At 39.0% G+C, this 26,788-nt stretch overlaps 1 protein-coding gene across 2 annotated transcripts; it reads right to left on the bottom strand.

Annotated features, from left to right (window-relative positions):
- Window positions 1-26,788, bottom strand: LOC136475738 (BEACH domain-containing protein B-like). Of its 2 annotated transcripts, XM_066473325.1 has the most exons (40): window positions 26,333-26,784; window positions 25,641-25,704; window positions 24,960-25,164; window positions 24,175-24,348; window positions 23,660-23,977; window positions 21,799-22,021; window positions 20,703-20,756; window positions 19,585-20,025; window positions 18,759-19,056; window positions 18,204-18,650; window positions 17,960-18,118; window positions 17,678-17,827; window positions 16,664-16,819; window positions 16,488-16,529; window positions 16,043-16,387; window positions 15,718-15,891; window positions 13,683-13,843; window positions 12,920-13,229; window positions 12,423-12,828; window positions 12,020-12,341; window positions 11,637-11,825; window positions 11,028-11,292; window positions 10,723-10,911; window positions 10,433-10,654; window positions 10,172-10,348; window positions 9,990-10,087; window positions 6,945-7,400; window positions 6,653-6,863; window positions 6,193-6,414; window positions 5,628-6,098; window positions 5,233-5,535; window positions 4,688-5,140; window positions 4,552-4,598; window positions 4,352-4,445; window positions 3,944-4,150; window positions 3,114-3,239; window positions 2,642-3,010; window positions 2,327-2,558; window positions 1,050-1,801; window positions 1-596 (listed from the first exon to the last, which is right to left on the bottom strand). In XM_066473325.1, exons 1-39 carry the CDS (start codon window positions 26,491-26,493, stop codon window positions 1,104-1,106), a joined length of 9,639 nt encoding a protein of 3,212 aa, XP_066329422.1. In that variant the 5' UTR covers window positions 26,494-26,784; the 3' UTR covers window positions 1-596; window positions 1,050-1,103. The 2 variants fall into 2 exon arrangements, with proteins under 2 accessions (XP_066329422.1, XP_066329423.1); XM_066473326.1 differs by lacking the exons at window positions 1-596; window positions 1,050-1,801; window positions 2,327-2,558 and having other exon boundaries at window positions 2,874-3,010; window positions 3,114-3,229; window positions 26,333-26,788.

The following is a 26,788-nucleotide window of genomic DNA, read 5'->3' as shown; positions in this document are numbered from 1 at the left end:
TTATTATAGGCTTGTAACTGTTATCTCAAAATATTGGTAGGCCTGTGAAATTGACCCTACCATGTTTGAACGATAAATCAACATCAAGTTGTGCAGTCATACAACACAATAGTAGCTTTTCAGTGACAAATTCAGACGGCTCACAAGATTTACGATTATCTCTTTTCCAAAGCTGCACGCCTTCTATTATGAACCCCCGTCAGTTCCATTTACAATGTTCAGATTATTAGTTACAGGTCAGTGACAACCTATTTACCTAAAAATTCTATCTGGGAAAACTGTGGCTCGCTCTTATCTAGCAAGAATGCCCCACAAAAAAGGTTATATTACACCCAAATGCACCCCCGTTACCAACTAGCTACCACCCTACAAATCTCAAGAGTATCATATGAAGGTCCTATGCCCTTGCTCTTGTCTTGAACATGGAACATAAACCTTTAGTTTCCATAGTATGTGTTTTGCAGTTAGAAGAAATATCCTCTTGATTGTGATCGGCACACGCCTTCTTCAGAATGCTAAACTCAATCTGATGCCATATGTACATTTATACAGGAGTTATCGAATCTTCTCTTTTACAATTATTGCCGGTAGATAACCTGCAGAAATTTATAAAGACTGATCAATATTCCTAGCCAGAAAAAAGAAAAGAAGAAGTTGAACCACAGCCACAGATGTCGATGCACACCACAACAAAGCTCTTGGCCACAAACATCAATGCATTAGATAGTATGATAGCAATACACACAGCGAAATTGGTAAACATTGCGGAAACCAAACTTGTATGTCATATCTGGTAGTTAAGCATTTCACAAGTCACTGGATTTGAATATAGTCAAAGGTCAGAACAGTGCATTGTTAATATATGATACCTACATTTGGGGAAAATGACGACCCACCTACAGTAATTGTATCTCTCCAATAAAAACTGTACTAGTTTGAACTAGCTAAGCATTGTCTTACTGAAGTACTCATAAGAACTAAAAATGCACAATGAACACTATACAAAATTGGAGAGCTACAAAACAAATGGAGAGGAGAACATGACTCACCTCTATTTGAAACATGCAGCAAGAAGTTCTGGTACTGTTTTCATCTATATACCACTAACCACCAATGGAAGGTTTTGCCTTGTGCCGTTGCATGGCGTTTTTACGAAGCAAAGGGTTTTCTATTGAAAAAACAATCAAGCTACCATCCTTTGTTCCCGCCAAGAAGCACTCCTCAGGAGTTACAACTAAGGAAGTTATTGTTTTCCCAGCTCCCTCATACCTCCAAACAACATCAAGAGAATGCATAGAGCGCAGAACAATTTGGCCATGATCACCAGCACATACCATAAACTCTCCACAGCAACTTAGCTCCATGCAATTGAGACGGCTATTGGATTCCGAAGAAGCAATATGCTTTCCATTTATGGAATACATATGCAATGAAAGGTCACTATCAGAGTATATCACTAACCTACCATGCTGTGATGTTACCAGTTTTGACAAACCAGCACCTGACGGATGTCGAATGGATCGAACATATGTCCCCTCACGCAGTGTATGGAACATACAAGTCCCGTCCTTTGACCCACTGATAACAATGTCTAATTCCGTGCTGACAAATAAGCATGTGATAATATCATCATGGCCACATAAGATATGGGAAGGGCTTTCAATGATGACATGATCCTTAGTTGATAGGTCATAATTTGCATTCCTAGATCTTTTGTCATTTGATCTCCCTCGGAATGCATACCAGATCATAACAGTTGTGTCATAGCTTCCAGTTGCAATCACACTTCCATCAGACGAAACTGCACAAAATTATGTTGCCAGATATAGTAATATGGACTAAGCAACATTATAATATCTAAGCAATATTGACTAAGAAGCTACAGGAATTGTAGAGCACTCTAGTGCTAGATGCAAGTATGATTTAGTTCACAAGTTTAGAAGTTATATTCAATATACTTGGTTTCCTAACAGTGAAAAAAGTGAGAAACATTGGATAAGATAAATCAACAGGTCTGCAAGCCATATTTGTAATGTATCCCCATAATAGGATGCAAGTGGGTACCCAATGGTGTTTTTTTGGGTCAACTATCTAATTATGGTCAAATGCCATTCTAGTTCATTTCTCCCCTCACTCAAATTACGTGAAGTACCAATCTAGTTCATTTGAGAAAGTTTTGGGGTCGACTCAATGACCCAAAGTAATTATAACACTTGCATCCCTGCATAATATTCCCATTGAAGCATTGCTAACTCTCAGCACAAAATAGTTATGTTAACAACTCCTTAAATCTGGAGCTTCTAGGAGTTTAATGAAGAAATGTTACCTGCCACACAACTAACTACATCTTTATGCTGACGGATGCTCTGCACAATTTTTCCATCACTTAGAGAAATGATTTGGAAACTATTCTCCCAATTACCACATAAAATTAAGTAATTGTCACCATGAATTTGAACAGTTGCTAAGCATTGTCTTCCAAACTCAACATTTTCAGCCAAAGAAGTGCCAATTTTCCTCGGAGAAATAACATCAGAACCAATTCCGAAGAAAGGTTCCTGCAAGAAAAGAATAAAAAGTGAAAGGAAGTAAATGAAACAAAACAATGCCACCTCAGAGATATTTGCAATTAGAAAGATACCAGTGATCCAGAAAATGTGAAGTTTCCACCAGACTGCAACTGTGTTGTTAGCCAAAGCTTTACGGAGAGTACGAGCCCCTCATTCATCAAAACAATGTTTGAGTCCAACAAGCCAATGAATAATACAGATGAAGGGGTGATTGTGGTCAGGACAACAGAAGTCACTGTTATTGATTGTGGTGCAAAATATAGTGGATGCACAATTGGTATAGGAGGACCTCTCCTTGGGTGTTTCTTCCGAAAAAATTGAATTGGTGTCTGTCCAAAATTTGCAATTTGGTCCTCAATAGCAGACTTTTGTAACATATCATCCATGTTCTCCAAATCAACTGCACCCTCATATGTCAAATAATAAAATATGTTTGCTGCCTGCTCCAAATAACAGATAGAAATTTAGAAATGGTTAAGTTTGAGCACTGAGAAACCATCGACCCATGGGTGATGAGTTTTTAACAAAATATGATATACGTACCTCAACTGCAGGCTTGCCACGCTGCTTGTAACCAAATATGAGATCAATCCAATGATGTAAATTAGAGCTTACATATTCACTTTCAAGGGCTTCTCGACTGATATGAATAAATTCTTCTGGGGAACCCTAAATGTGTCACACAAAAATTAAACAATGAGACATGTTTCATTAGGATGATATGATGCAAGGGCTGGTGGCCATGGTAAGCGCAAGCCCAAACTTTTGTATCTTTGGATGATAGCATCTCCTTGAATAATTTCCCAATCGTGTATTTCTACAACTTTTACAATTATATAATTTTGTGATAAAATATTAGCACCCTGGCGGTTGTTGAATACCGAGATTGCTCCACGTTTAAGTTGAACGTATCCAATGCAAACATAAAAATTCTTCCACTAGCAAATTAAATGGATAAGATAGAAGGCATAAGATGCAATGTTACTACCGTTCATTATTTAAACATTTTGCTAAAATGGAGGACGGTAACACAGTAGGATGCATAATACTATCTGATTTGATGCAGTATAAGATTTTCTACATTCATATTCCACCTGAAATATCATGCAAAATCATTGCACACTAAGAAAAGTTCATTACTTAAAATTCTTTTTGAAACAGAGTTCTTACAGCTGAATGTGGTGATGTAGCTAGATGAAGACATCACTAAAGAACTATCAGGAACAAAAACTGAATAATTTTGCATGAGCAGAATATGAATAAAGCTATAACACTGTCCAGTACTGGATTGTTCCATGAACTAGAGCCAATTGAATATTATCAGTATTATTCAGCAAAATAATAATACTAACACAAACAAAATAATGGATTACCTTTGCCCATGGAGGGAGACCAACATCACCTAATGGTTCACCATCCTGCTTTATGCCAAGGTGATATGAATTTGAATTCTCAAGAAACTCAGGCATGTAAAAGAATTCAGGTATAAGCTCTTTGACATCACTTGTATTTGATAGGCAGTTCCTGTATGTGCTTTCAATGCTCTGAAATAGACGATCTGCATGGTCAAACTTACCACCCTGTAAGCAACATGTAAAACAACATATTAGTTGGTGTTTTCGGAACTCTGATGATAAAAAAACATGCTATCATAGAAAAACAACAAATTTCAAATCCTACTCTTTCAGTTTATAAGAAAAAAATAAGATAGCAAAGATTTAAGAACAACAGCAAAAAGAACACATGAAGGCAGGACAGGGAGACAAGAATAATGAAAGAACCTGAAGATTGCGGTGCAGCGCAGTAAAAGGCTCAAGCCTTAGAAGGTAATAAAGAACAATTCCCATGCTAGAGTAGTGGGATCCATAGTAAAAACTGCCAGAAAAAAGAGGAAAAACAGAAAGAATTGCTTAATGGGTATCAGGGTAAGATGGTGCACACGAGAAATGTTTGAAGGAATACAACGAAAGAATGATCAAACCTTGGTATATCCGGATCAACAAAATTAAGATATCTATCTTCAAAAGCCTGTATATTACATATAGTTTATTCAAAAGTGTCAGAAAGCAGATTAACCAGAAGTGAGAGACTGAGAGCTCCATAGGAATTGATCCTACCTTAAAGCGCTTTGCATCCAAGGCACCTACTGGTTTTGACAGGTCCCTGAATGTAGATGATTTGTTGAAATCAAGCTTTTCTGAAGAGTAGTCAGCCAATATCCAAGGAAATATAGGATATTGAGTTAAATCGTTGTAAGATCGTCCAGCAAGAGTGTTGAGAATCATAAGATACTCAAAGTTGCTTATTTCTCTTCTTCTCCAACTTTCCCTAGCACTCTCAGCCATTTCAAGGGCAACCTTTCTGTCAACAAAGGAAATTAAACTATTCTTGTCTCTGGTAGTTCCTTTGGGGAACAAAGCATCATTCCTCAGGGAAACTAAGAGAGATCCAACACTTTTAGCATCATTTTGGGAGGAAAAATTAAGAAATACTGGTGCATTTGCATCATCAAAGAATATCTCTGTGGCAGTATATTGTAGCAGGTAACGTGTCCAATGAACTGCCTTTATCTGTCAACAAGAAAAAAATTAGTCAAATACTCAAATTTGTGACAAGCCAACACAAGATCGCACAAACTCCGAGATAGAAAAATCAGACATACCCTAGTTATTTTCCACCTTCTATGGTGTTTGATTTTACCAGATTGATTTTTAATTTGAGTGTCACTAGATTCAGCAGCATTGCCTCGTCCTCCATCGAGATTGCCCTTCACTTTTTCCAAACCTCCCATCTCATTCTTGGAGTCTGAATCTTTTTTATCTTGAAATCTGTCGAAAACAGATGATCCTCCAGTCCCTTCAACTAGAAATTCAAAAGAAAAATGAAGGGCATTTCGTGTGATAGTCAATTGCCCAGCTAGTTTTCTTTTGGGGGTTACAAGAACACAGTGAACTGATGATAGCACCTGGGAAATGAGAAAGAAATAAAGAAATTGAGTGAGGAAGAACAACAAATACCCATCCAGACATTCTGCAACTACACAATGAACCTGCTTACCTCAATATAATCATTATCACTACTGGTTGATGAACTTTCTTTTCTATTTTGAACAACAGCAGGATAATCTGAGGAATCTGCAGAATCAGTAGTATCACTAACAGGGTGGTTCTCTGGCGGGACATTCTGGGGAGGATCACTCATGTCGTTGCTATCCTCACATGATTCAGAACTTATGTCCCCTGTAATTCCGCGCACTCCTTTCAAAAATAAGTGCTTCATTTTTTCTGTTATCTTGGCATTAGCAGATGGGTCAACAGTTGGGGCAGCATTCTCGTTACTAGATTTGATGGATGATGGCTGACAAAGGCACTCATCAAACTTATAGTTCCGCTTGAGCTTCAGTCGGCGCCGCCATTTATCTTCGGTTTTGTCAAGTTTCCAGTATGTCACAATATTATTTGGAAAAGGAGCAGCAGACCATGGCCCCCTCTCATCACTCAGAGCACGGAGAATATGAATCCACTTGTCCTGTATGAAACATACATCAGTTTATATATGGAATATTAAATTACTAAACATTATGTTTGGTAAAACCATAAAAATGAGGCTAGTCACGACTTACTGCAACAATTTGCTGATCCTCGTCAAATGCTAGCTGGAAAGCTGCTTTTCTACCGTCGTCCGCAGCTATAGCAGCAGTCTTGGCAAACTGTATATCATCCTCAAAACTCTGCAGTTGTTCAACGTCTTGAATTGAGCGCTCATCAAGTTTAGAATGGAGTTCCTGGAGCAGCTTCATGCGATCAACCATTGCATCCTTCATGTACTTTATCTCATCAGTAGCCTGGGTAGCAGAAAAGTGATCATGTCAGAACAAGCTTTGTTTCAGAATCAATTGCAAACTGAACAAAAAAAATTGACTTCAGGGGCCCACTGAAAGTTCTCCCTCCAGCTAAAAAAAAAACAAAGCACAGCTGAGCAAAGCAACAATGCATGCTATTAAATCTGTTAGATGCTTCAGAAATTTCTGAGAAACAAAAAATAGTTTCTGCATAGAACTAAACGTGAAGACAGGGACAAACCGCAGCGAGAACCCGGTCCTTCTGTACAAGATTAAGAATGAACCCAGCCTCTTTGTTGCTGTTTGCTTCAGTAGAATCATCTCTGCCTACCATACTAGTTGCAAGCATAGACTTTCCATATATCACAGTTTCAAGAATCAAGTGGGACATAACATGGAAACGCGCACCATCATCAAGTTGCCCATACTGGGATCTTACCCTTAGTAAGGACCTGCAGCAATAAGTTACTAAACTGTCAAATTAACCATCATCAAGCGAATGATTATATATAACTAAAGAGTACAAATCCTACCAAATCAAAAAATGCAGTCTGTTTTTGCACAGATCATCTTCAGAGATAAGATTAGGGAGAAGTGATATAAATTGCTGAACACACTTGGATGCGTTTTCTAAGCCAGCTTTGCAGAGATACATAATGATGAGGTGGAAGATAATTCTTGGAAATCTCTCCCCTCTTAGCATCATAGCTTTGTCAGCAATTTTGTTAATCTTTCCACCCAATGCGCTACTGATGCCTCCCGTTACAACTACAGCAGCCATTTCTGCAGCCGGGATATTGAGGGATTCTACCAATCCGCGGGCCCTTTGCCCGATAGATGGGCCAGCTGTATTTGAACCTTTTGGTGTTAATCTGGTTTGTCCTTTGCCATTCAAATAGCACAGAAGCGTCCATATCTTGTCAAAAAAGCTCCACCAGTCATCGCTCAACTTTTCTCCATCAATAAACAATGTATTACTCCAAGGAAGACTGCAAAAATGCAAATTGAAATATTTACTATTGGTATAAATACAAAATGCTCATAAGTACTACTATATATGGCCCACAAACCAAGTCAGTGAAAACAATATAACAATGAGTTAACAGGCCAGCAAGGTAATATCAAACTAATTCAACTAACACAGCCAACCCCAAATAAAAAGCAAATCAGTGTGTTAACTTCAGAAAGTGCATGAAGTTTGGTGTCATTCATCTACACTGAACTATCCTAAGTACATGATGCAACCAAGTCGTTTGCTGCAATGTTTAATACATGATGCAACCGGCTGCAACAAAAAAATAATAATAAATAAATAAATCTCAATGCCACTGCAGAACTTGCTCTACCGAGTCATTTTGCCAAACCAATTCACTCCATGCCATCCCATCAATTTAAAAAGTGAAGTAGTGTAAAATGGCCATCATGTGTCCATGCCACACATTCATAGTTTTTATTTGAGAAATTCAATGGTCTCCACTTATTGGTTGCCTTCCAACCAACCCTCTACTATTTAATGCTAAAGATAAATCAGGGCCCCACCACAGCAGATATTTCAATATCTTATTCCTGGGAACATGAAGAGGAGCAAAATGGCCTTTCAAACCTCTACTTGATGGTTAAACTAACTCTGAAGGTATGAAAGGGATTCATTATAGAAAACGATGGCATAGCACGGGAACGATGCAGTAGCAGATTGCAAAGTGGGAGTCATTCAGGGGTACAAACAGGATTTTCTCAAAAAGTAAAGAGCAATAATGTGGACACACCAAGACATGTTTTTGGCACATGATTTCAAGCAATTTGATATTTTAATGCCTTATTTAGAAGAATTCAAGCATACAGACTAACTGTTAGAAATATGTTTCATAGTATTTTCCTTGATATTTCCTCTGACCACAAATAGGTGCATCTACATTTCTTGTAAATCAAACCTTTTTAACTGACTACCAATATCTATAAAAACATATTATCTTAAGTTTAAAACGAGTTATGTATTAAAGAGGCGGGGTTCCTCTGGAAGGGGCAAGAGCAGGCAAATGGAGGCAATTGCTTGGTCGCATGGGAAAGGGTACAGCAGCCTCTTGAGTATGGAGGACTTGGATTTCATAATCTTGAACTTTTTGGCTAGGCACTAAGAATCCGTTGGTTGTGGGCACAAAAGACAAACCCTTCAAGGCCATGGGCTGGCCTCCCAATCCAAGTCCCACGAAATGACCAGGCCCTTTTTAATGTTGCTGTGGATGCCATAGTTGGCAATGGGAAGAAAATACTGTTATGGACAGATCGTTGGTTGGATGGCCATACCATAGCAGAGGTGGCCCCCAATCTGTTCAAAACAGTTTCGAAACGAACAACCAAGAGGTGGACCATAGCCCAAGCACTCCAAAATAGAAGATGGGTCGACGACATAAAAGGGGCTCTTACAGTACAGGTATTGGTTGAATATCTTCAATTTTGGGATTTGGTGGATGGCATAGCCTTGCAACAGGATGTGCCAGACCAGTATAAGTGGAAGTTGACTCTGTCGGGCTCCTAGAAGCAAGTCTGCTTATACAGCCTTCTTCGTAGGAACCATCAAGTTCAGCCCATGGATAAGAATATGGAAAAGTTAACCCCCCCCCCTCCCTTGTGTTGCAAATTCTTCATCTGGCTGGTGGTACATAATCGGTGGTGGATGGCTGACCGCCTAGCAAAACGGGGTCTGCCCCACCTGGAGGTTTGCCCCTTCTGTGACAAGCCGAGGAGACGATTAATCATCTTCTGGTTGGCTGTTTATTTTCTTGCCAAGTCTGGGCCTTGATTTTTCAGCACCTGGGCATAATGCAGTTGGCACCTGAACCTTCAGTGGGTCATTTCTCTGGATGGTGGAGGAATTTAATCACAGCAGTGCCAAAAATAAATGTGTAAGGGCCTCAATTCCTTGATAATCTTGGTGGCGTGTGAGGTCTCGAAACACCGAAATGATTGTGTGTTTGAGAATATGAGGATGAGTATTCAGGCTGTGCTTAGGGCAGTAAGCATGGAGGGTGGCTCTGGTGCTCAGCAGTGATATCCAAGCTCCAAGAGCTCCTGCCCAGGTTGCTGGCCCTTGGATCTTAAGTCCTGAGGTCGCTGGTCAATTTTCTTTTCGCCTGTGGCGCGTCTGTAATCTAATTCCTAGGGTGTTGGTGTGTGTGCTGTTCCTGTACTCGGGTTTGGGTCCTTCTGGACTCGTGTACTCTTTTTTCTACCTTAATGAAATGACGCGCAGCTATCCTGTGTAGTTCGAGAAGAAAAAAGGATGTCAATCCATCTTTTGGTCGTTTCTTATTCGTTTTTAGGGTGATCCCTCTTTTGTTTCATCTTGCAACCTGCTCTTATCTCCTAAGTGAGGTGGAGAGATTGCTTTGTATGAGAGTCCCTCCCTTTTTTCTCTCTAATTCATAAAGATATGCTGCATGTTCGAGAGAGAGAAAAAACAATCCATATAAAATTTTAGATACTAGTGGTCAAAGTTTAAAAAAGATTGACTTAGGGCAAACCTAGATATTTTGATCAGAAGTAGCAATTTGTGTGTGGCTACAGAACTGTCATATTACCTTGTAAGTAGGCCATTGCCCTCAGTATTCATAATTTCTAGAACTGCCGAGTTGATGTCATCAGATGACAATTGTGCAGACATGTCAGGTGAAGGAAACTGCAAAAGAGAAGGGTAGGATGAGTGAATGAGGACCACAGCTGGAAAAAAATCAGTTTGGTACAAAGTATCACTCAGACATACCAAGAGTTTAATTCCAATTTGGTCAACAAAGAGTTCATGACTAAGATTCAAAAGATACAAGATATTATCACGGAATGGCTGAGAATTGAAAACACTTTCTTCAGAAGATGTCTCAAGAAGGCTTCCAATGAGATCTTCAAAAATGTCTCGTAGCAGGGAGGAATTTGGCAACTGACCCTGTAAATTAGGCATTATCAATTAAGCAATCTGAAGTGTCAACAAATTGAAAAAGTTACGAAATTACAATGACAGAATCTCAACCTGCTCAATTTTCAGTAGAAGGAAATTTGTTGTATCTTCCAGCTGATGCCAGCCACCTTTCACAGAGAATATGCAATAGGAGAGGACCAATGAATACATGTTCCTCACAAGAATCAGCTCATTGGTCTCCAAACCGTCAGCCTTGGCTACAGAATTCGATTTGTAGTTCCTAAGTACATCAAGCTTCGCAGATGTTTCAAGCCAAGAGCTCCAACCATACTCCTGACAGGATCATTTTTATGAGCAATATAAAACTGATTTCTAATCACTGAAATAGTATTAGAAAGTACCATAAGGGATTCAACATTTGCAGGGTTTGAATCCAGCAAATCAAGAAGATCACTTAAAATCTTTGTACGCGCTGAAGCATCTTGACAAGATTGAATAAATTTAAAAATGCAAACCAGAATCTGAGGGACAAAGAAAGGAGCCATGCTCCTATCTTTTAAAGCATCAGATTGTGAACGTTTCTGTAAAACCTAGACAGAAAATATAAGCATTAGTTGCTTTATTGTGGGCATTAGTTAACACTGGAAGTCAGAGATAAGAGGATAAATACCATAGTATTACACTTGGTATGAAATTTGATGATTACCTGCTTAGGACTGGCTCCACCAAGAAGAACATCAAAAAGACTAGCACATAAATGATCTGAAAGTGGAAATTTGAAAAGTCTATCAGGTATTGAAAAGAAAAACAGTTGAGATGCTGCTGTTGTCCCTTTCCTTATATCTTCAGCAATGGATCTAGGTCGTCCTACAGGGAGGCCAAAAATTTTTGGTCCTCTTTTCTCAGATGGAACTCCAACCAAAAGCTTTCCAAGAAGCTGAAGGCCCAATAGGCGGATTGGCTCAAATTCCCTGGCAAACAAATGATGTAAATATTCACATCTTCATATATAAACTGAAAAGTACGATACAGAAAGAAAACAGACATAAAAAAACTGCATTTGCATCTATTGGCATGAATGGTATCACAAAAAGGATGACATGAAGTAAAGGAAAAATATTGTTGACCAGTTGGAGAAAGTTCAGTTTTTTTTTAAGTCCAGAAGAGCTGCAATTTAATAAATCCTAATGAGTAACGACGATAGCAAAAGCTCCCTGTCAACATGAGAATTGATGTAGATTCATTTCACACTATACAGTGTGAAAGCTTTGCTTGCTTTTACTTAATAATCTGTAAGTAAATCAAAGAAAATTACCTCTTAAGAAGATTTATGAAAATGTAACAACCACCAAGTGAATTTACTTGCTCCAAGAAAGATGGTAGAAGCGAGTTGTGTGAAAGGGCACGGATAATCATATGAAGTATATCCTCAATACATGCAACATCTTGACTTCTTTCAAGAAAGGAAACAAGAGCTCTGATATAATGTTGAGAAACCTTTAGCCTGAAACAGATAATCACATCACCAATTAAGTCCAAAATAATATGAATGAAAATATTAGCATATGCAAACCAAGGAAAAAAGATTCAGAATTGTGTATAGCGCAACAATGAAAATGAAAAGGACAGAAATTTAGGACTGCTTATGGAGAGAAAACACATAAGATAATCTTTGACGAACAGTTGCAAGTAATTTACTTTAAGCTCATTTCTGCCAGACTCAACAGGAGAAGTCGGATCTTGCGAATTTCTTCCATGCTTGGTCTCTCCCCAGTCACCTTTTTGCTTACCAGCAAAGGCTTAGAGGACCTTGGATCTGGCTTTTCTGAGTAGAACTGTCTTACGACATCAATGATCCTAGGGAGCGCACATAATACTGGTAAAAATCTCCCATCAGCTTCAAAATATTGTATCAGAAACAAATAAAGTTCTCTCTGTACTTGATAGCTTGCATATGCCCAGATATGTGGATTCAAGTAAAACTGTGAAAGAGCATCTCTCAATAGAATCTCTGACATGCCTGAAAAAGCAGATAAGCTACTGATATAACCTCTTCCAAACAAGTAGGAAGATGAGAGAGGGAGAGGGAGAGAGAGCTCACTAGAGGTCTTCAAAACAGTAAACATGTATTTCAATGCTGAAAGAGTCTTGGAATTTAGCAGCTGCGGTGAAACAGATTGGAACAGGAACCCTAAGATAGAGAATCCAGAAAGAAGATGCATCTGTTGCTGATTTGCTATATTTCCATCTAGAACAGATGCAACAAGCTCAATAACTTGACCAGCACATTGATCTCTGGCGGCAGACTCTCCATTCTGAACCACAGCATCATCAAAGTGGATCAGAAGAGGGAAAAATACAGATACGCCACCAACACAATAGATTATTTCTTGCAGCAGGCGCCGAGAGCATAACTTTGTTCCACCCATGGTGGTTGCCTCAAACTTACTCTTGTCAAGACCATCCAGTGCAAATGATACATTAAACAAAGTCCGATTGTTACTAGCCTGCAGAGAAGAAAAGGATAAGTATTCAATTATATAATTCCAGCATTGTCTTGAAAAAGATAGAACATCATGCTTGGAGGCCGGCTCAAACCTGTGCATTCAAGCCAAAAATCATTTTCGATGAAATGCCATCCTTTGCATCAAGTATTCCCTTGTACCATGAGTCATCATTTGTAAGCAAATTCTGATCACCAAGGAAAGAGTACATGTAACTTGGTCCTAGGTTATAAATGCCCCTTATTTGTTCAGGGGAGAGAGCATCGGAAAATGCGTAAACAGGGCCCATTTGACCAGTAAAAGCAAAAGTGCTCTCAAAACCAAGAGAAGAAGGTTCTTCACCGATGGGCATCAATTCTGTACCAACACTACAGCGAGTCATTATTTCATTTACTTTTGCATACCTGCAAGTAGCAAAAGAAAGATAAGATACTATTGAAAAATAGATATCATAAAAGCCAAATGAGTATATAAGATATGCAACAGCTAATTTTTATGCAATTATGCCCTGCACTTTTTAGTCTTTTCGTTGAATGTTTGAGCACCTTAGCAGTAATACCATTCTTCTACGACCATGCGAGAACTAATAGAGATTACAATCTCGACACTGTTAGTGGCAGAATACTATCTCAAATGTGGTGTTTTGAGCAAACTACTGTTATTAGTCCAAGTTGTTAATGTCTAATCTTCCTCCAGGAGATACCGAACACCCCCATGTACGAAGAAACACAACAGCTATTGTGATTAGTGAATAAGAAAGTATTTGAAGATTATTGTAAGTACTTAGATCTGATGATTGAATAAAATTGACTCACAAAATGCAAATCATGCAGCAAAGACGTGAGGATTTGACATACCTGCACTTTTCACTTGATACTAGATCGCCATCTACATAGCATCTCAGTTGACTCCCTCCAGAGAAGGTTCTCCCAATTGTATGAGTAACACAAAGGAATTTCCACTGCTTTGTAGGGAGGCTTAGAGATAACAAAACACACTGATGCTTTGGACTGACAGACTGCAAAGCATGTGGAGGTAATTTGACATATGTTAATACCAAAATCAAGTTTCTATTTACTTCACAGTTCAAGTCATGCAGAGAATTTATGCCATATATACATAGATGTGCAACCATGGCAAAGAAAGGTCCTTGTGAGCTGGAAATCTGAAGCTCATATTGGTAACACAGCTAAATAACTAGGATTAATCAATAGGCAGCATAGCATCTAACAGAAGCACTAACATAGTCATGTTTGTGTCAGAAATTTATTAATCTCAGGTGCAACCAGCATTCATTTTTACAGGACTGTCATGAGAAAATAAGCGAGGCATTGTGTTGAATTTCACCGACCAGCATCTCATGAGAAGTATATTGGTACCGATCTACAAGAATAAAGGGGATATTCAAAGTTGTACTAATTACCGGGGAATTAAGTTGATGAGTCATACTATGAAGCTATGGGAGAGAGTTATCGAGCATCGCTTGAGAGCAATAACGCGGGTCTCTATGAACCAATTTGGTTTCATGCCCGGAAGGTCAACCATGGAAGCCATTTTCTTAATAAGACAAGTTATGGAGCGGTATAGGGAGAAGAATAAGGACCTACACATGGTTTTTATTGACTTGGAGAAGGCTTATGATAAAATACCAAGGAATGTTATGTGGTGGGCTTTGGACAAACATAAAGTCCCAACGAAGTACGTCGGGCTCATTAAGGACATGTACAACAATGTTGTGACTAGAGTTCGAACAAGTGATGGAGACACGGATGACTTCCCGATTAGGATAGGACTACATCAAGGGTCAGCTTTGAGCCCTTATTTGTTTGCCTTAGTAATGGATGAGGTCACAAGGGACATACAAGGGGACATCCCTTGGTGTATGCTTTTCGCGGACGATGTTGTGCTAGTTGATGAAAGCCGAACAGGAGTGAATCAGAAACTAGAGTTATGGCGGGAGACTTTAGAGTCCAAAGGTTTTAGACTCAGTAGAACTAAAACTGAGTATATGAGATGTGACTTCGGCACTACTATTCGGGAGGAGGAAGATATTAGTTTGGAAGGTCAAGTAGTGCCTAGGAAGGATATCTTTCGATATTTAGGATCAATGCTACAGAGAGACGGGGATATTGATGAAGATGTTAGCCATAGAATCAAAGCAGGATGGATGAAGTGGCGGCAAGCATCTGGTGTCCTATGTGACAAAAGGGTACCACAGAAGCTAAAAGGCAAGTTTTATAGGACGGCGATTAGACCTGCTATGTTGTATGGTGCAGAATGTTGGCCTACGAAAAGACGACATGTTCAACAGATAAGTGTCGCGGAAATGCGTATGTTGCGTTGGATTTGCGGTCATACAAGAAAGGATCGAGTTCGGAACGATGATATACGTGATAGATTAGGGGTAGCACCAATTGAAGAGAAGCTTGTCCAACACCGGTTGAGATGGTTTGGACATGTCCAACGGAGACCTCCAGAGGCACCGGTGCGTAGTGGAATCCTAGGCCAGGATAGTAACGTGAAGAGAGGCAGAGGAAGACCGAAGTTGACTTGGGTAGAGGCAATAAAAGGAGACTTGAAAGGATGGAATATACCCAAAGACTTAGCCTTAGATAGGAGTGCTTGGAAGACAGCTATTTACGTGCCTGAACCTTGATTGCTTCTGCTGGGTTTCAACTCTAGCCTACCCCAACTTGTTTGGGACTTAAAGGCTTTGTTGTTGTTCATTGCCACTTGCCAGCTGGCTATCAAATTAATCCTCTAGCTGCTTGGATTAAAATTTGTTTCACTTACGTAAGAATTTTTTTATGAGGATAAATTTAGTTGATGAAAGAAAAGGAGCACTGACAAAATTTAATAAAAAAGTGAACGTAGGCAGGAGGCAGGAGTTACCTCATAGATTAGAGTATTTTTCCCAAGCATAGCTAAACATCCTTTTCCATTTTCAGTGAAGAAAGAGAAAAGGCCCATCAGACCCTTCTCAGGGAAACTTTCCACCCTTAGCCAGCAACAGAAAGATAAACCTTTATTGTAAGGCCATTGAACTGGTGACTTAATTTCAATGCCCTGTTAGGGATAAAAGTATCAGGATTCAGGAATCATACAAAGGAAAGCAAAATAAGACACAAAGATATGATGAAAAAATGATCCTTCTAAAATTAGCAGAAATAAAATACTACCAAAACGGCTTACAGTACATTAAGATCAACATACTCACAGAGTCATGACCACTAAACTCAAAGAAAGCTTCAGGCCCCTTTTCCTTGAGCATGTGACTAACACTTGTCAAAAGCAATGAACTGTGCTTCTGCTTTGCAATAATCTCCTCGTCGCGAAGGAGGGCAAAAATTTTTCGAATATCCTTTCCACAAATACTGTGTCCACCAATTATCTGAATTATTTCTGCAATTTTTATTACAATATCATCCCCTTCCTCAACTTTAAACCAATCAAGAAGGAAACTAAGCAACCCTGCTCTGAAACAAGAAGTTCTATTTGTAATGGACCCCTTGAGCAACTGCTGCAAGACCATAAGCCCATAATGCTGGAGTGAAGTGCTGCTCTGCCAATTGAAAATCACCAATGTTACATACTCATATAAGTATCAACACAGCGCATGCGCGCACGCAAACACAGAGGGAAGTAGGGAGGGACAGACGGACCTTTTGCAGAACATTTAGTAATAGCATAATCACATCTTCATTCTGATGAAAAGGATAGCAGAATCAGGTAACAAATATCAGGTAGCAGAATGTAATAGAAGGGGGTACAATTTAGTGACGCAAATCAAGTATATATACAAGGATTCCGTTAGTTCCAAAAACATGGCATTCCTCACCTTTATTGTTGTTTTTTCATTTATGTCAAATGTCCCATCAACAAGCATGTCAAGTAGGGCATCCAGGAGTTTAGGACTTGGAATCCACTTACAAAAGTCCAATAGCAAGCTTTGCAGTGTTTGATAACCTGCACCGACCAGCAATCTGAAGGCAGCCTGGATAAGGCAAACCAGAATTTTAAAATCACATCAAGCAAATAACAGCACAAGTAAAGAGCTGGAGAGACCAATATTTAGACTAACTACCCCCTTGTAAAAAAAATCCAGCTCAGGGGGGTGCTTGCTTGTATGTGCTGGCCTGTTTGCTTCTACTACTTACCGCTGCGGCTGCAAATGAACAACTGCACAGCAGTGTTCCTTGTGCTGCTGCAGCAGCAGCCGCAGCTACAGCCGGCTGTTTCGAACAGGCCCTATGGTGGTCAAGGAGTGAACACTGAACCAGTTCAGTTTCAGCCATCCTTCCTATGTATGCATCTGCCCACTGGGAATAGGAGCTGCAAACTGTGTCGCAAGGAGGAAAGAAGAGAAACATCACAGAGGCCAACAAATGCAGGGATGGCAGCGCAGTGAGGTGACCCATGAGTCTAATTAGTTTCCAACCCTTTTTGATCCAATCCATGCATCAGTTTGTTTCATGATTTTGGTTGGGTGGAACAGGTGGGTTGGGTGGGCTGTGTGCACACCCATAAGACCATAACTAGACCTATCCAATAGTCTAATTTCCACCTAGTGTTGTGCCATGTGTGTAGGCCTATGAACTTTACCAAGTGTCCGTGCCAGCTTAAGTACCAAGTGAATAGCACCAACGTGCGAACGGTGCTGGTGCAGCACCTAATGCTGCTGGTATGCAGCACTGCAGGGATTAAGTTGCCAATGGTAACCCAGGAGGAGATCCAAAAACAAGATACAGATACTTATCCAGGAACAACCAAAATGGTAGCAGCAGCCTTCAAAGTACTTGCTTAGTACAGTTTATGTAACACATACATGAACTACAGCCAAATATTTTATTACCTTTGACTCATTATTTTCAGCAAGTAAAGCAGTCAGTGTCTGAAGGACATTAAGGACCAATTGCTCCCCAACTGCTTCATCAAAAGTTCCATTCAGCAAAGAGACTATATGCAAGAAGCACTCCCCATCGCGAAACAGATTTTGATAATACTGCCAAAAGTATAATAGTGAAAAAATAAATAAAACTGTCAGGGACAATGTGGATTATGATGAGAAGAGAAATACCAAAAATATGTAAGTACCATGTGCAAATCCATCTTTACAAGAGAACAAAAAACATACCACACGATCTATCATTATGACCTCTCTCATATTGACTAATAGATCAATCAACAATTCTGCAAAACCCTTTTCCTTTTCTTTTGCGTGAGTGAAAGTCTCGAGATATTTGGAGCATAGTTGCATCCTTGCTGCGTGGTCTTGTGCTGATGACGAAGGTAACTGATTGTAAGAAAGAAAGGAGAGGTTTAAGACTCAGACATTAGTATAAAGAACAATAAAAGGAAAGAGGGTGAATACGACTTACCCTAAATAAGGCAAGTACTTGCTCCAATATGTGTTTCCTGAGGTATTCTTCTTGGAACAAATCAAATAAACACTCGATGCAATTAGCATTGTGTAAAAGTGCTATCCTTCCAATGTCAGATATTGTGGCATACTCCTTGAAAAGGTTGAAAGCCAGTTTCACAAATGTACCAGTGTTCTTAATTCTCTCATCTGAATAAGTCATTTGAGCATTTCTGGATTGAAAACCATTTTGATTTAAGTCATCTTGGGACAGCTTCCTTATTTCTTGTGCTTGAAGGCATGCAACCTTCAGGACTCTAGTGAGCACATCGATTGACTTGAAAGAAGCTAGAGTTTGTTCGGTTGCAAGTTGTAGGATCACGTGAAAGCTCTTAACAATAGCACCGGCCAATCCAGGATCATAGGTACAATGTTCAAGTGCACCTACCAATGCTAAGCATTCTGGCTACAAACAAATCAAGGCAATTTTAGAGGCAAACAAAAAAAAATGGCACTGTTCAAATTATCATAATAGGAGTAACATCTTAGCTAAAGCTGGGAAAAATTGGGATACCAAGTTATTTGAGTTTTCATTGAGTGTTGCAGCAAACTCCAAGAAGGAAATAGCTTCTGCTTGAAGAACGTTGACATCAGTTTCATTGAAGCTTTTGGAATCGATTGATTTGGGAGCATCAATAAGTTGATCATTCTGTTGAATGTAGTCCAAAGATGATCCAAAGTAGAAAAAATTCTCTGAAAATATGAGATCCCAGAGACCCTCCTCTCGAAAAGATTTAAGTAGAGCTGGTGCTGAAATGAGAACCTTCCTAAACGTGCAAAGCATGTAATGCTGCATGGTATTTGCTAAAATCCTGGAGCATTTGTCAACAAAAAGAAAATATCAGCGAAAGAAATTTAGTAACAAAATGGTCCCATTAAAATACTACATGTTCAGCATGCAAAGACCTAAAAAGAATATTTCACATAGAGACTGATGTTACCTTGTCCCAAAAAAAAGAATATGATAGCCAGAACAGTGAACAATTAGGAAAGGTGAAAAAGATTAGAAAGCAGATAATAAAAAACCAGAAACTATTTGAAAGATGGCTCAAATGGTGGAAATTATCTAGAAGGATATTTAAATTGACACTCGTTGAGCATTCCACTGAGTATATTCATTTTCCTTGATTTGATGTTTGACCAATGCATCTTAGCATGGAAAATATCTTATATTAAACCCAATAAACACTATCTTGATAGATTAGACATAATGAGTGTAAAGAACAATAGCTTATCAATAACAACAACAAAGCCATTTTCCCAAGCAAGTTGTTAGGGTAGGTTAGAGATGCATCTAGTCAACAAAGTGACATATTCAAACAAAAGGAGAAGGAATTGACCTTATATGGTTAGGCAATTCAGTTTCAGTAGCACAAGCTTTGATGCACGGGAAAACTGTTGAAAGAACCTTTATAATCCACCTTGCACATTGCTCCCAGTATGCCAATGAGATGGATAGTGAAATTTGGGTAACATCGGTTGGAGCAGGGCAGTATTTAATCTCCTTGGGAGGAAGAAGAAATGAACAAAGCGCTGTGCTTAATTTTACAGAATACTCATTCCATTCTGATGTATCAAAAATATCTACAGGATTCGAGAAAGATTCCAATGTTGGTGAAGGGCCAGTGCTTTCTTTATCAGCTTTCAGGATGGCCTGAGCATTAAGAAATTTTTGCTGATGAAACTCCTGAAGCATAAATGCAGACCAACAGATACTGTTTGCAAATTTATGTATCCGCCCGTTTTCACACAAGAATTGCAGATTATTGACATTACCAAAGCTGAATCAACAGTCAAGGACACAAGAAAGACAAATCATGAAACAGTATATGGCAACAATTTTCTGACAATAAACGAAGTTCTGAACAAAATAGTGACATCAAAAGTAAAATTTAGCCCTATCAGTATACACTTGTCAGACAGGATGGTATTGGCAAATATTTAATTGTTATGTGGCCAACTAACATATTTAATTGAAAGTTACACGATCATATAGTCATGAACACTTACTAATCACTATTATAGAAAGATATATAATTCATCATCAATCAAACCTTTCATTATATAGTTTCTATATGAAACACATAGTGCATATGAGCATTCATTCAGCAGCATTATAGACTATTAAAGTGTAAACCAGACAAGACAGAAGATTAATCAGAAAGATGTTGCCTAATAGTAAATGAACACAGATGATTAACCGTCATGTAGTGTAATATTTCAAGGCGCTACCTCACACCTGACTGTTTACCTACTTGTCAATGACTAATCAGCCAATGCAACCGATTTTTTTACAAGAGAAAAACTCTCTAACCCATGATCCAATGAAGCTCTTTTGTCATACAGGATGTCAGAGTAGATCATCTATCATAGCTCCAAAATGCCAGAATAAAAAAATAACAAACTACTATAACCAACTGCACTAATTTCAGCAATTAAAAATGATGGAAAAGGATACACTGCTTCCCTCAGAATTTCCAAAGATAGTATCTGGAGCTGAAGAATGCCACTCCTGCAAGCAAAAGGATGCTATATATGATCAAAGAACAAAACAGATAGGATCTGGTATATTTAGCTGGTAAACTCTGACAGATTCTTTTTACAGTGCACCATCAACTTATAATGGTAAAAGCCTCCTATTGAACACCTGCAATAGTTAGCTTGCCAGATACTGTCATCATTATCATTGTCAAGTTATAGTCATTAAATCAAAGAGGAAATGGAGGTGTCTTACTCTAAGATACTCCCTTCAATAAAAACAAGTAACTATACGGAATGTGCGGTCAAAAATAGTGCTGCTTTTCTTATGGATATTCAGATTGGATATGTGAAAATGATATCTGCATATTTTCCCAAATAAGTACTCCCTCCATTCCAAATTATAAGATGTTTTGGCTTTTCTAGATACATAGATTTTGCTATGCACTTAGATATACACTATGTCTAGATACATAAAGCAATGTATCTAGAAAAGCCAAAACGTCTTATAATTTGGAACGGAGGGAGTACTAAATATATACACATGGCAAACTAAGTTAGTGTTCAAAGTACATTTTGGCAATCTTGTAGATTACAAAATGTTATCCTGTCCTGAGTCCTGACTGATGAAGTAGCAGTCAAATGACAGCAGTAGAGAAGAGATGGAATGTGTAATTATGTATCAATCATGATGTCTGGCAGAACAGCAAAATGAATGAAAATGGAAAAATGAAACTGTAACCAGAACAATGTGAATGCAGTGAACAAAGGGACAGAACTAAAATACCTCCTAGGGCACTGTTTAGAAAAGGGAATTTGGATCCAAACCCTTAAGCTTTTAGGACAAACTAAACTAGATCATAAAAGTTCCTAAAACCTTTCTCCTAAGGAGGCACTGGACGGGTAAATCTTCCACCAACTTGAGGGATGACATTATAATCCTTGAGATAGATACATTCGTGTAGATAAGTATATCTTATTTAGTTTTTTTCTTCAGATGTAATTACAGCTCTCTGTTCCAAACTTCAGAACCTACTACATCAAAGGTCTGGTTTTGCCACTAATGAAACACATACCTTTCATCAATGGGAACAAAAGACTGCTTTGAGACTGAAAATTTGCTTGATGGCAGTCCCAGTCCATCTAATAGAACTTCCAGTCCCCCTATACTTCTGAAATGATTTTGTGCACGAGTATTTTCAGATATAGTTGATCTCAGAGAGTACAGAGTTATAAAGTGGAGTGACAAGTCAGTCCACTGCTCTTTCAAATTCAATCTTCGAATAACCCTTAGGAGTTCTGCAAGAAGAAAAAAAAAACAGATGTGTAAGATAACGATGATGTAAAAATGTGGTTAGATGATATAACAAGAGGACAATTCATTGGAACAATTTCCTTGAATGCTCTGCCAACTGAAGCATATAGAAAAAACATGTTATACCTTGGTATGGAAAACTACTCTGAATCTATTTACTACAACATTTAATTAAGAGCGTTTTTTTTCTTGAACTACGCAGGAGAGCTGTGTGTCGTTTCATTAAGAATTAAGAAGTTCAATAAGACATACTGACACGTTTATTAGCGGTTTCACACATATATTGTGTTTGTTATCAGAAACAGTCTTGCCTTTTATTACATATACCAACGTCTTCAGTACAACTTAGATATCTATAAATGCATAACATAGTACATAGAACATTCTTTGTTTAAATAAACAAAGAGAAGACCCAGTGCTGCTGGTGATGGAAAGGTACATCTTATTCTCTCCTCATCTTACTCTATCTGACCTCCAAAAAAAAATATGATGACAAAATAGAGGGAAATACCTCTGAACAAACAAATCTACTCCTGACAAGTTTTATTAACAAACCAACTTTTAGTAGCTAGGCAAATGTAAAAGGAACACAAATGATGGACTAGGCAACACAGTACAGGTTTTGAGCCGATTGGGAAATGAAACAGAGGTGATTCAGATTCACCCTCCTGCACAGAAAATAAATATAATGTAGAAAAGGTCCTAGTTTTTTCAGATTAGTCATCTACATTCAGGGTTGGCACTCAAGTGGCTCAGTTCTTTTTACCAAAACAAAATTTAATCACACCAGCAAACCCATGGTTAAGACTATTTGATCCCAGATTATATTCAAGAGTCTTGGCACCATGCATCCCGTGTAGTACTCTCTATCACGCTCTTAGCTTCATAGTGGAACTACATGTAATTGTCATCTTTCCTATGATATTTCATTCCTAAAATTTCTGTTTCTTTTTATAGGGCATACTGAATTTGGAGAAGTTAAACTTCACTGAAGTTGACTAACGGTTAATCAAATTGTATGCATGGGTACCGTACAAAAATTGCATCAACATGATTCTTATGGTCAGGAATAGTTACAGGCGCCGTAACAAGGGCTAATTAGGTGGTCCCAGGGATCAATCAGGAAGGCATAATTCAGGCAAGCAAGAATTTAGGAGAGGATTATGCTTGTAAATCCTTTATAATAAGTGGTGATCAAGGAATAAACAAGCAATTACAGCCAATTCCCATTCTCATCTCCCTTCTCTGTTTCCTCATCTCCCTGCTGCTTACCTCAACACCGAACGGCCGGTGAGCTCCCACAGCTACCCCATCAGGTTACTCCCCCACGGACGTGACAATGATATTGTAACACGACAAACGAAATTGGTTTTTTAGCAGTTGATAATATATTATTATTGAAGAAATTTGTAGTCAAAGTACACCTTTAAAGACTTCTCCAAATCCTAATACACCTGATAAAAGAACCGGAGGGAGTACGTTTCTAGAAATTATGTAATGCACTTGAAACTATCACTAGACAACTGAGCAAACTAGACTCATACCATGCTTTAAGAGTTACTCAACAATAACAAGTGTTACAATGATAGTGTCATATACCAACACTGAGAAGATAACTTTACCTACTAACCAATTGACACCACCAGCTTCCATAACTGAAACAATGGCCTTTTTCTGCCAATTTCTATCAGAAACCATGTTTTTGGAAGTATTTGGAGCAACTGTGGCCAAATAGTTGCTTGATAGGGTATGCCTGGAGCTGTTTAGTATAAACTGTGAAATCCTTGTTGTACTTGGTTCCAGATCCATGAAGTTTGAAATTATTGTAACAATGTACACAAGAACCTTTTGCATCGTTCTCATGTTCTCTACAGTTTTATTTGACAGTTCTTCATCTGCAGCAAGCAAGCTGGTCAAGGTCTTCAGCTTTACAACTGCGGCTGAATATACGAGAGAAAAATCAGTTAGGACAATATCCACAGCAAAAGTAAACATATATCAGTTATCATAGTCTTCTGCTACAAAGTGAAATTGTTATCAAAGAAATAAAATAAAAAGGAAATTAAATGAATCTAGAAGTAGGAAATGAAATAAATCTAGAAGTAGTAATACTTATAGCCAAGTAAAGAGAGTGTACCTTTCAAAAGAGCAGTGACCTTCTGCACGCCTCCATAATAACTAAATACTTTACAGTTATGCACTGAGCGCGTAAGAATTGTCAAGCACTCCAAAATTGTCAAACCTTCTGTGTTTAATCCCAGGTCACCCAATAACTCCGAAATGTTAGCGGAGGATTCTGGACAGCTGCTGCCTAACAATGCAGGAAAAACAAGATCCAAATTTATCATTTTAGTTGCCACATCAAATAATGCAGCTGCTATTAAACCAATATCAATAATTCAGCAGAATGCCAGGATGTGTCTCCTCACCAGAAGGAATAGATTCATCATCAACAAAAAAAAGACCCAGAGTTGGATAAGTTTATTTACTGGCATGTTAGTGCCTTAGAAATTTAGACTACATCAACAGCCAGGATGGTAATTAGACATACAAAAACCAAGGTTACAGAAAATTACAAGGCTGTGCTATATTCAGCAAAAACAAGCCCTTCATATAAGTTCTGCCAGCTTGAGGGAATTCACAAACATCACCAAAAGCACACATCTAATTTTTAAATGTATGAGTATATAACACTGATGTAGTTACTGGATAAAATTGCTGCCAAAGTTAATGATATCTAAAGTTTTGGGGGAAATGTTATGCGCCTTTCTTAGAACAATATGAAAAGAAGTCCTGACAGACTTATGAATGGCAGCTTGAAAAGGTACAGCTGTAGTGTCAAGTACAGACCTCAAAAGTTGTATGATATAATATAAGAAATGTTGAAACGAGAACTACTTTTTGTTCGATAGATCCACTTACTTTCAGTGATAGATGAAGTTATTTGAGAAATCTCTTGAATGAGAATAAGGATGACCTCAGAAGGATGACCAGTAGAGCATCCTAAAACTGTATCATCTGATAATGATTCATGATCGACTGATTGCTCAATATGGCCTGGCTCCCAATCTTTAAATGCTTTTATAAAATGCATGACAAATGTTTGCAGGGACTTCTTCTTTTCAGTCTATATGAAATTGTTAACAATGAAATGAGGAAACATGATCACTTTGAAAAGAAGTACTTCCCATAAAAATGCCACAGAAGCTTAGTACCTTCAAGTGTATCTATGTTTATGCTAAAAGTGAAAAATCCTTATACTTCCATCCTTAAACTAAACTATATGGTCTAAAGACAAATTAATACTATTCACGGTCTTGGATTCTTTTTCCTCCTGTCCTCATACAGGATACCACGTGAGCAAGCTAGTCAAATTACTCAGTCAACCAAGTTATCTTATGGGAATTGTTGAAAGATAGGACAGAATACATTGACTAGTTGTCATAAGTGTTACACTGAAATCAGGACCATGTCTGCTGAAAGTTTTAATGCTAGGATGCATGCGATGCAATAAGTACTGATTAGTCAAATGATTCTTCAATTACATCCGATATAATCCAAGGAAAGGTCTGTGAAGGCAAACCAACATTGTCAGCCAGGTACCTTGTCAATGCCACTCTCATACTTCTGCCAAAGTGCATTAAGGACTCCTTCCTCACCACTGTCACTGGAATCACAAAACACACGATTGAGAGAGAAGAGACATAAGCATATCAGATTGTGTTGTAACAATACAAGGAGCACTGAAACTCCAGTTCACCATGATGTAACCTTAGGGGCAAAAACATGGACACAAAACGTATCGACAGAACTTAGTTATTTATCTCAAATCCAAAACCTCCATAACATTAGCTTGTAATTGGTGTGCATAGGCATAGCCAGCCAGAGTAACCCACTCGGCCATAGGATTGCCTGATTCAACGCACCCTCCATAACATGCTAGAAAGGATATTTTTACCCTTCATCGTCCAACTGTCACGCACACTGGCATAGAAAAGTATGACGAGTTAAATTGTCTGATTTGTCTCACTAGTCTACAGCTTAACCAGTTAGCATTCAACATATTCATCTAATTCCATTCCATTGCAGCTATCCATCAGCACGAGTTAACACCACGATGCTTCAACAATCACCAACGACAGCTAAAAGGTGGTGCAAAGCACGGAAGCGAAGTAGAAAATGCAACAGCGAGCTCGAACTCACTGGCTCGCGCGCTAACAAATGGCGGCGACCAACACCAGGGTTGAAACAAGCAAGTTGCATTGCCCACGGCAAACGAGGCACGTGTGGGTTACCTGAAGCGGACCCTTGGGGACGGCGGGGCGGCGACCCTGTCCGGGGAGGGGGACCCGACGCCTCCTTGGTCTCCGCCTCCGCCGCCCCCGCCGGCGCCGGCCCCCGGCGAGGCGGGCGCCGACTTGCGGAGGAGATCGGCGACGCCCTTGACGATGTTCATCGCCCCCGATCCGGCGCTAGCAGCAGCGGCAGTGGCAACAGCGCATCACCGCCGCGGCGAAGACGACGACGACGACGACGACGCGACAGCGCGAGGCGAGCCCGCAGGATTCGGTTCGAATCCAATCCAGCCCAACCCGATCCCAAGGTAGTGACAGAAGTGGAGACGGCGAGATCGCGTGAGGGGAATTGCAACAGGATAAAATGTTCCGGCCGGTTTTCTTCCAGCGAGCGAGTTTTTTTTTTTTTTACAGTCAGATCGAGGAGTGCGAGGGGAGAGGAGGGATCTGGTCTTC

Source organism: Miscanthus floridulus, chromosome 8 (genome assembly GCF_019320115.1).
Source record: "Miscanthus floridulus cultivar M001 chromosome 8, ASM1932011v1, whole genome shotgun sequence".
Lineage (NCBI taxonomy): Eukaryota > Viridiplantae > Streptophyta > Magnoliopsida > Poales > Poaceae > Miscanthus > Miscanthus floridulus.
The sequence above is the reverse complement of the archived record's forward strand: the minus strand, read 5'-3'. Positions and strand labels throughout refer to the sequence as shown.

Coding starts and splice junctions, on each gene's coding strand:
- LOC136475738 (XM_066473325.1), bottom strand. CDS start 26,493: ATGAACATCGTCAAGGGCGTCGCCGATCTCCTCCGCAAGTCGGCGCCC. Junction 22,022..23,659: donor TGGTGTCAATTGGTTAGTAG/GTAAAGTTATCT, acceptor TTCTTCTTGCAG/AACTCCTAAGGGTTATTCGA. Junction 16,388..16,487: donor TACTAAATGTTCTGCAAAAG/GTCCGTCTGTCC, acceptor TTCAATTGGCAG/AGCAGCACTTCACTCCAGCA.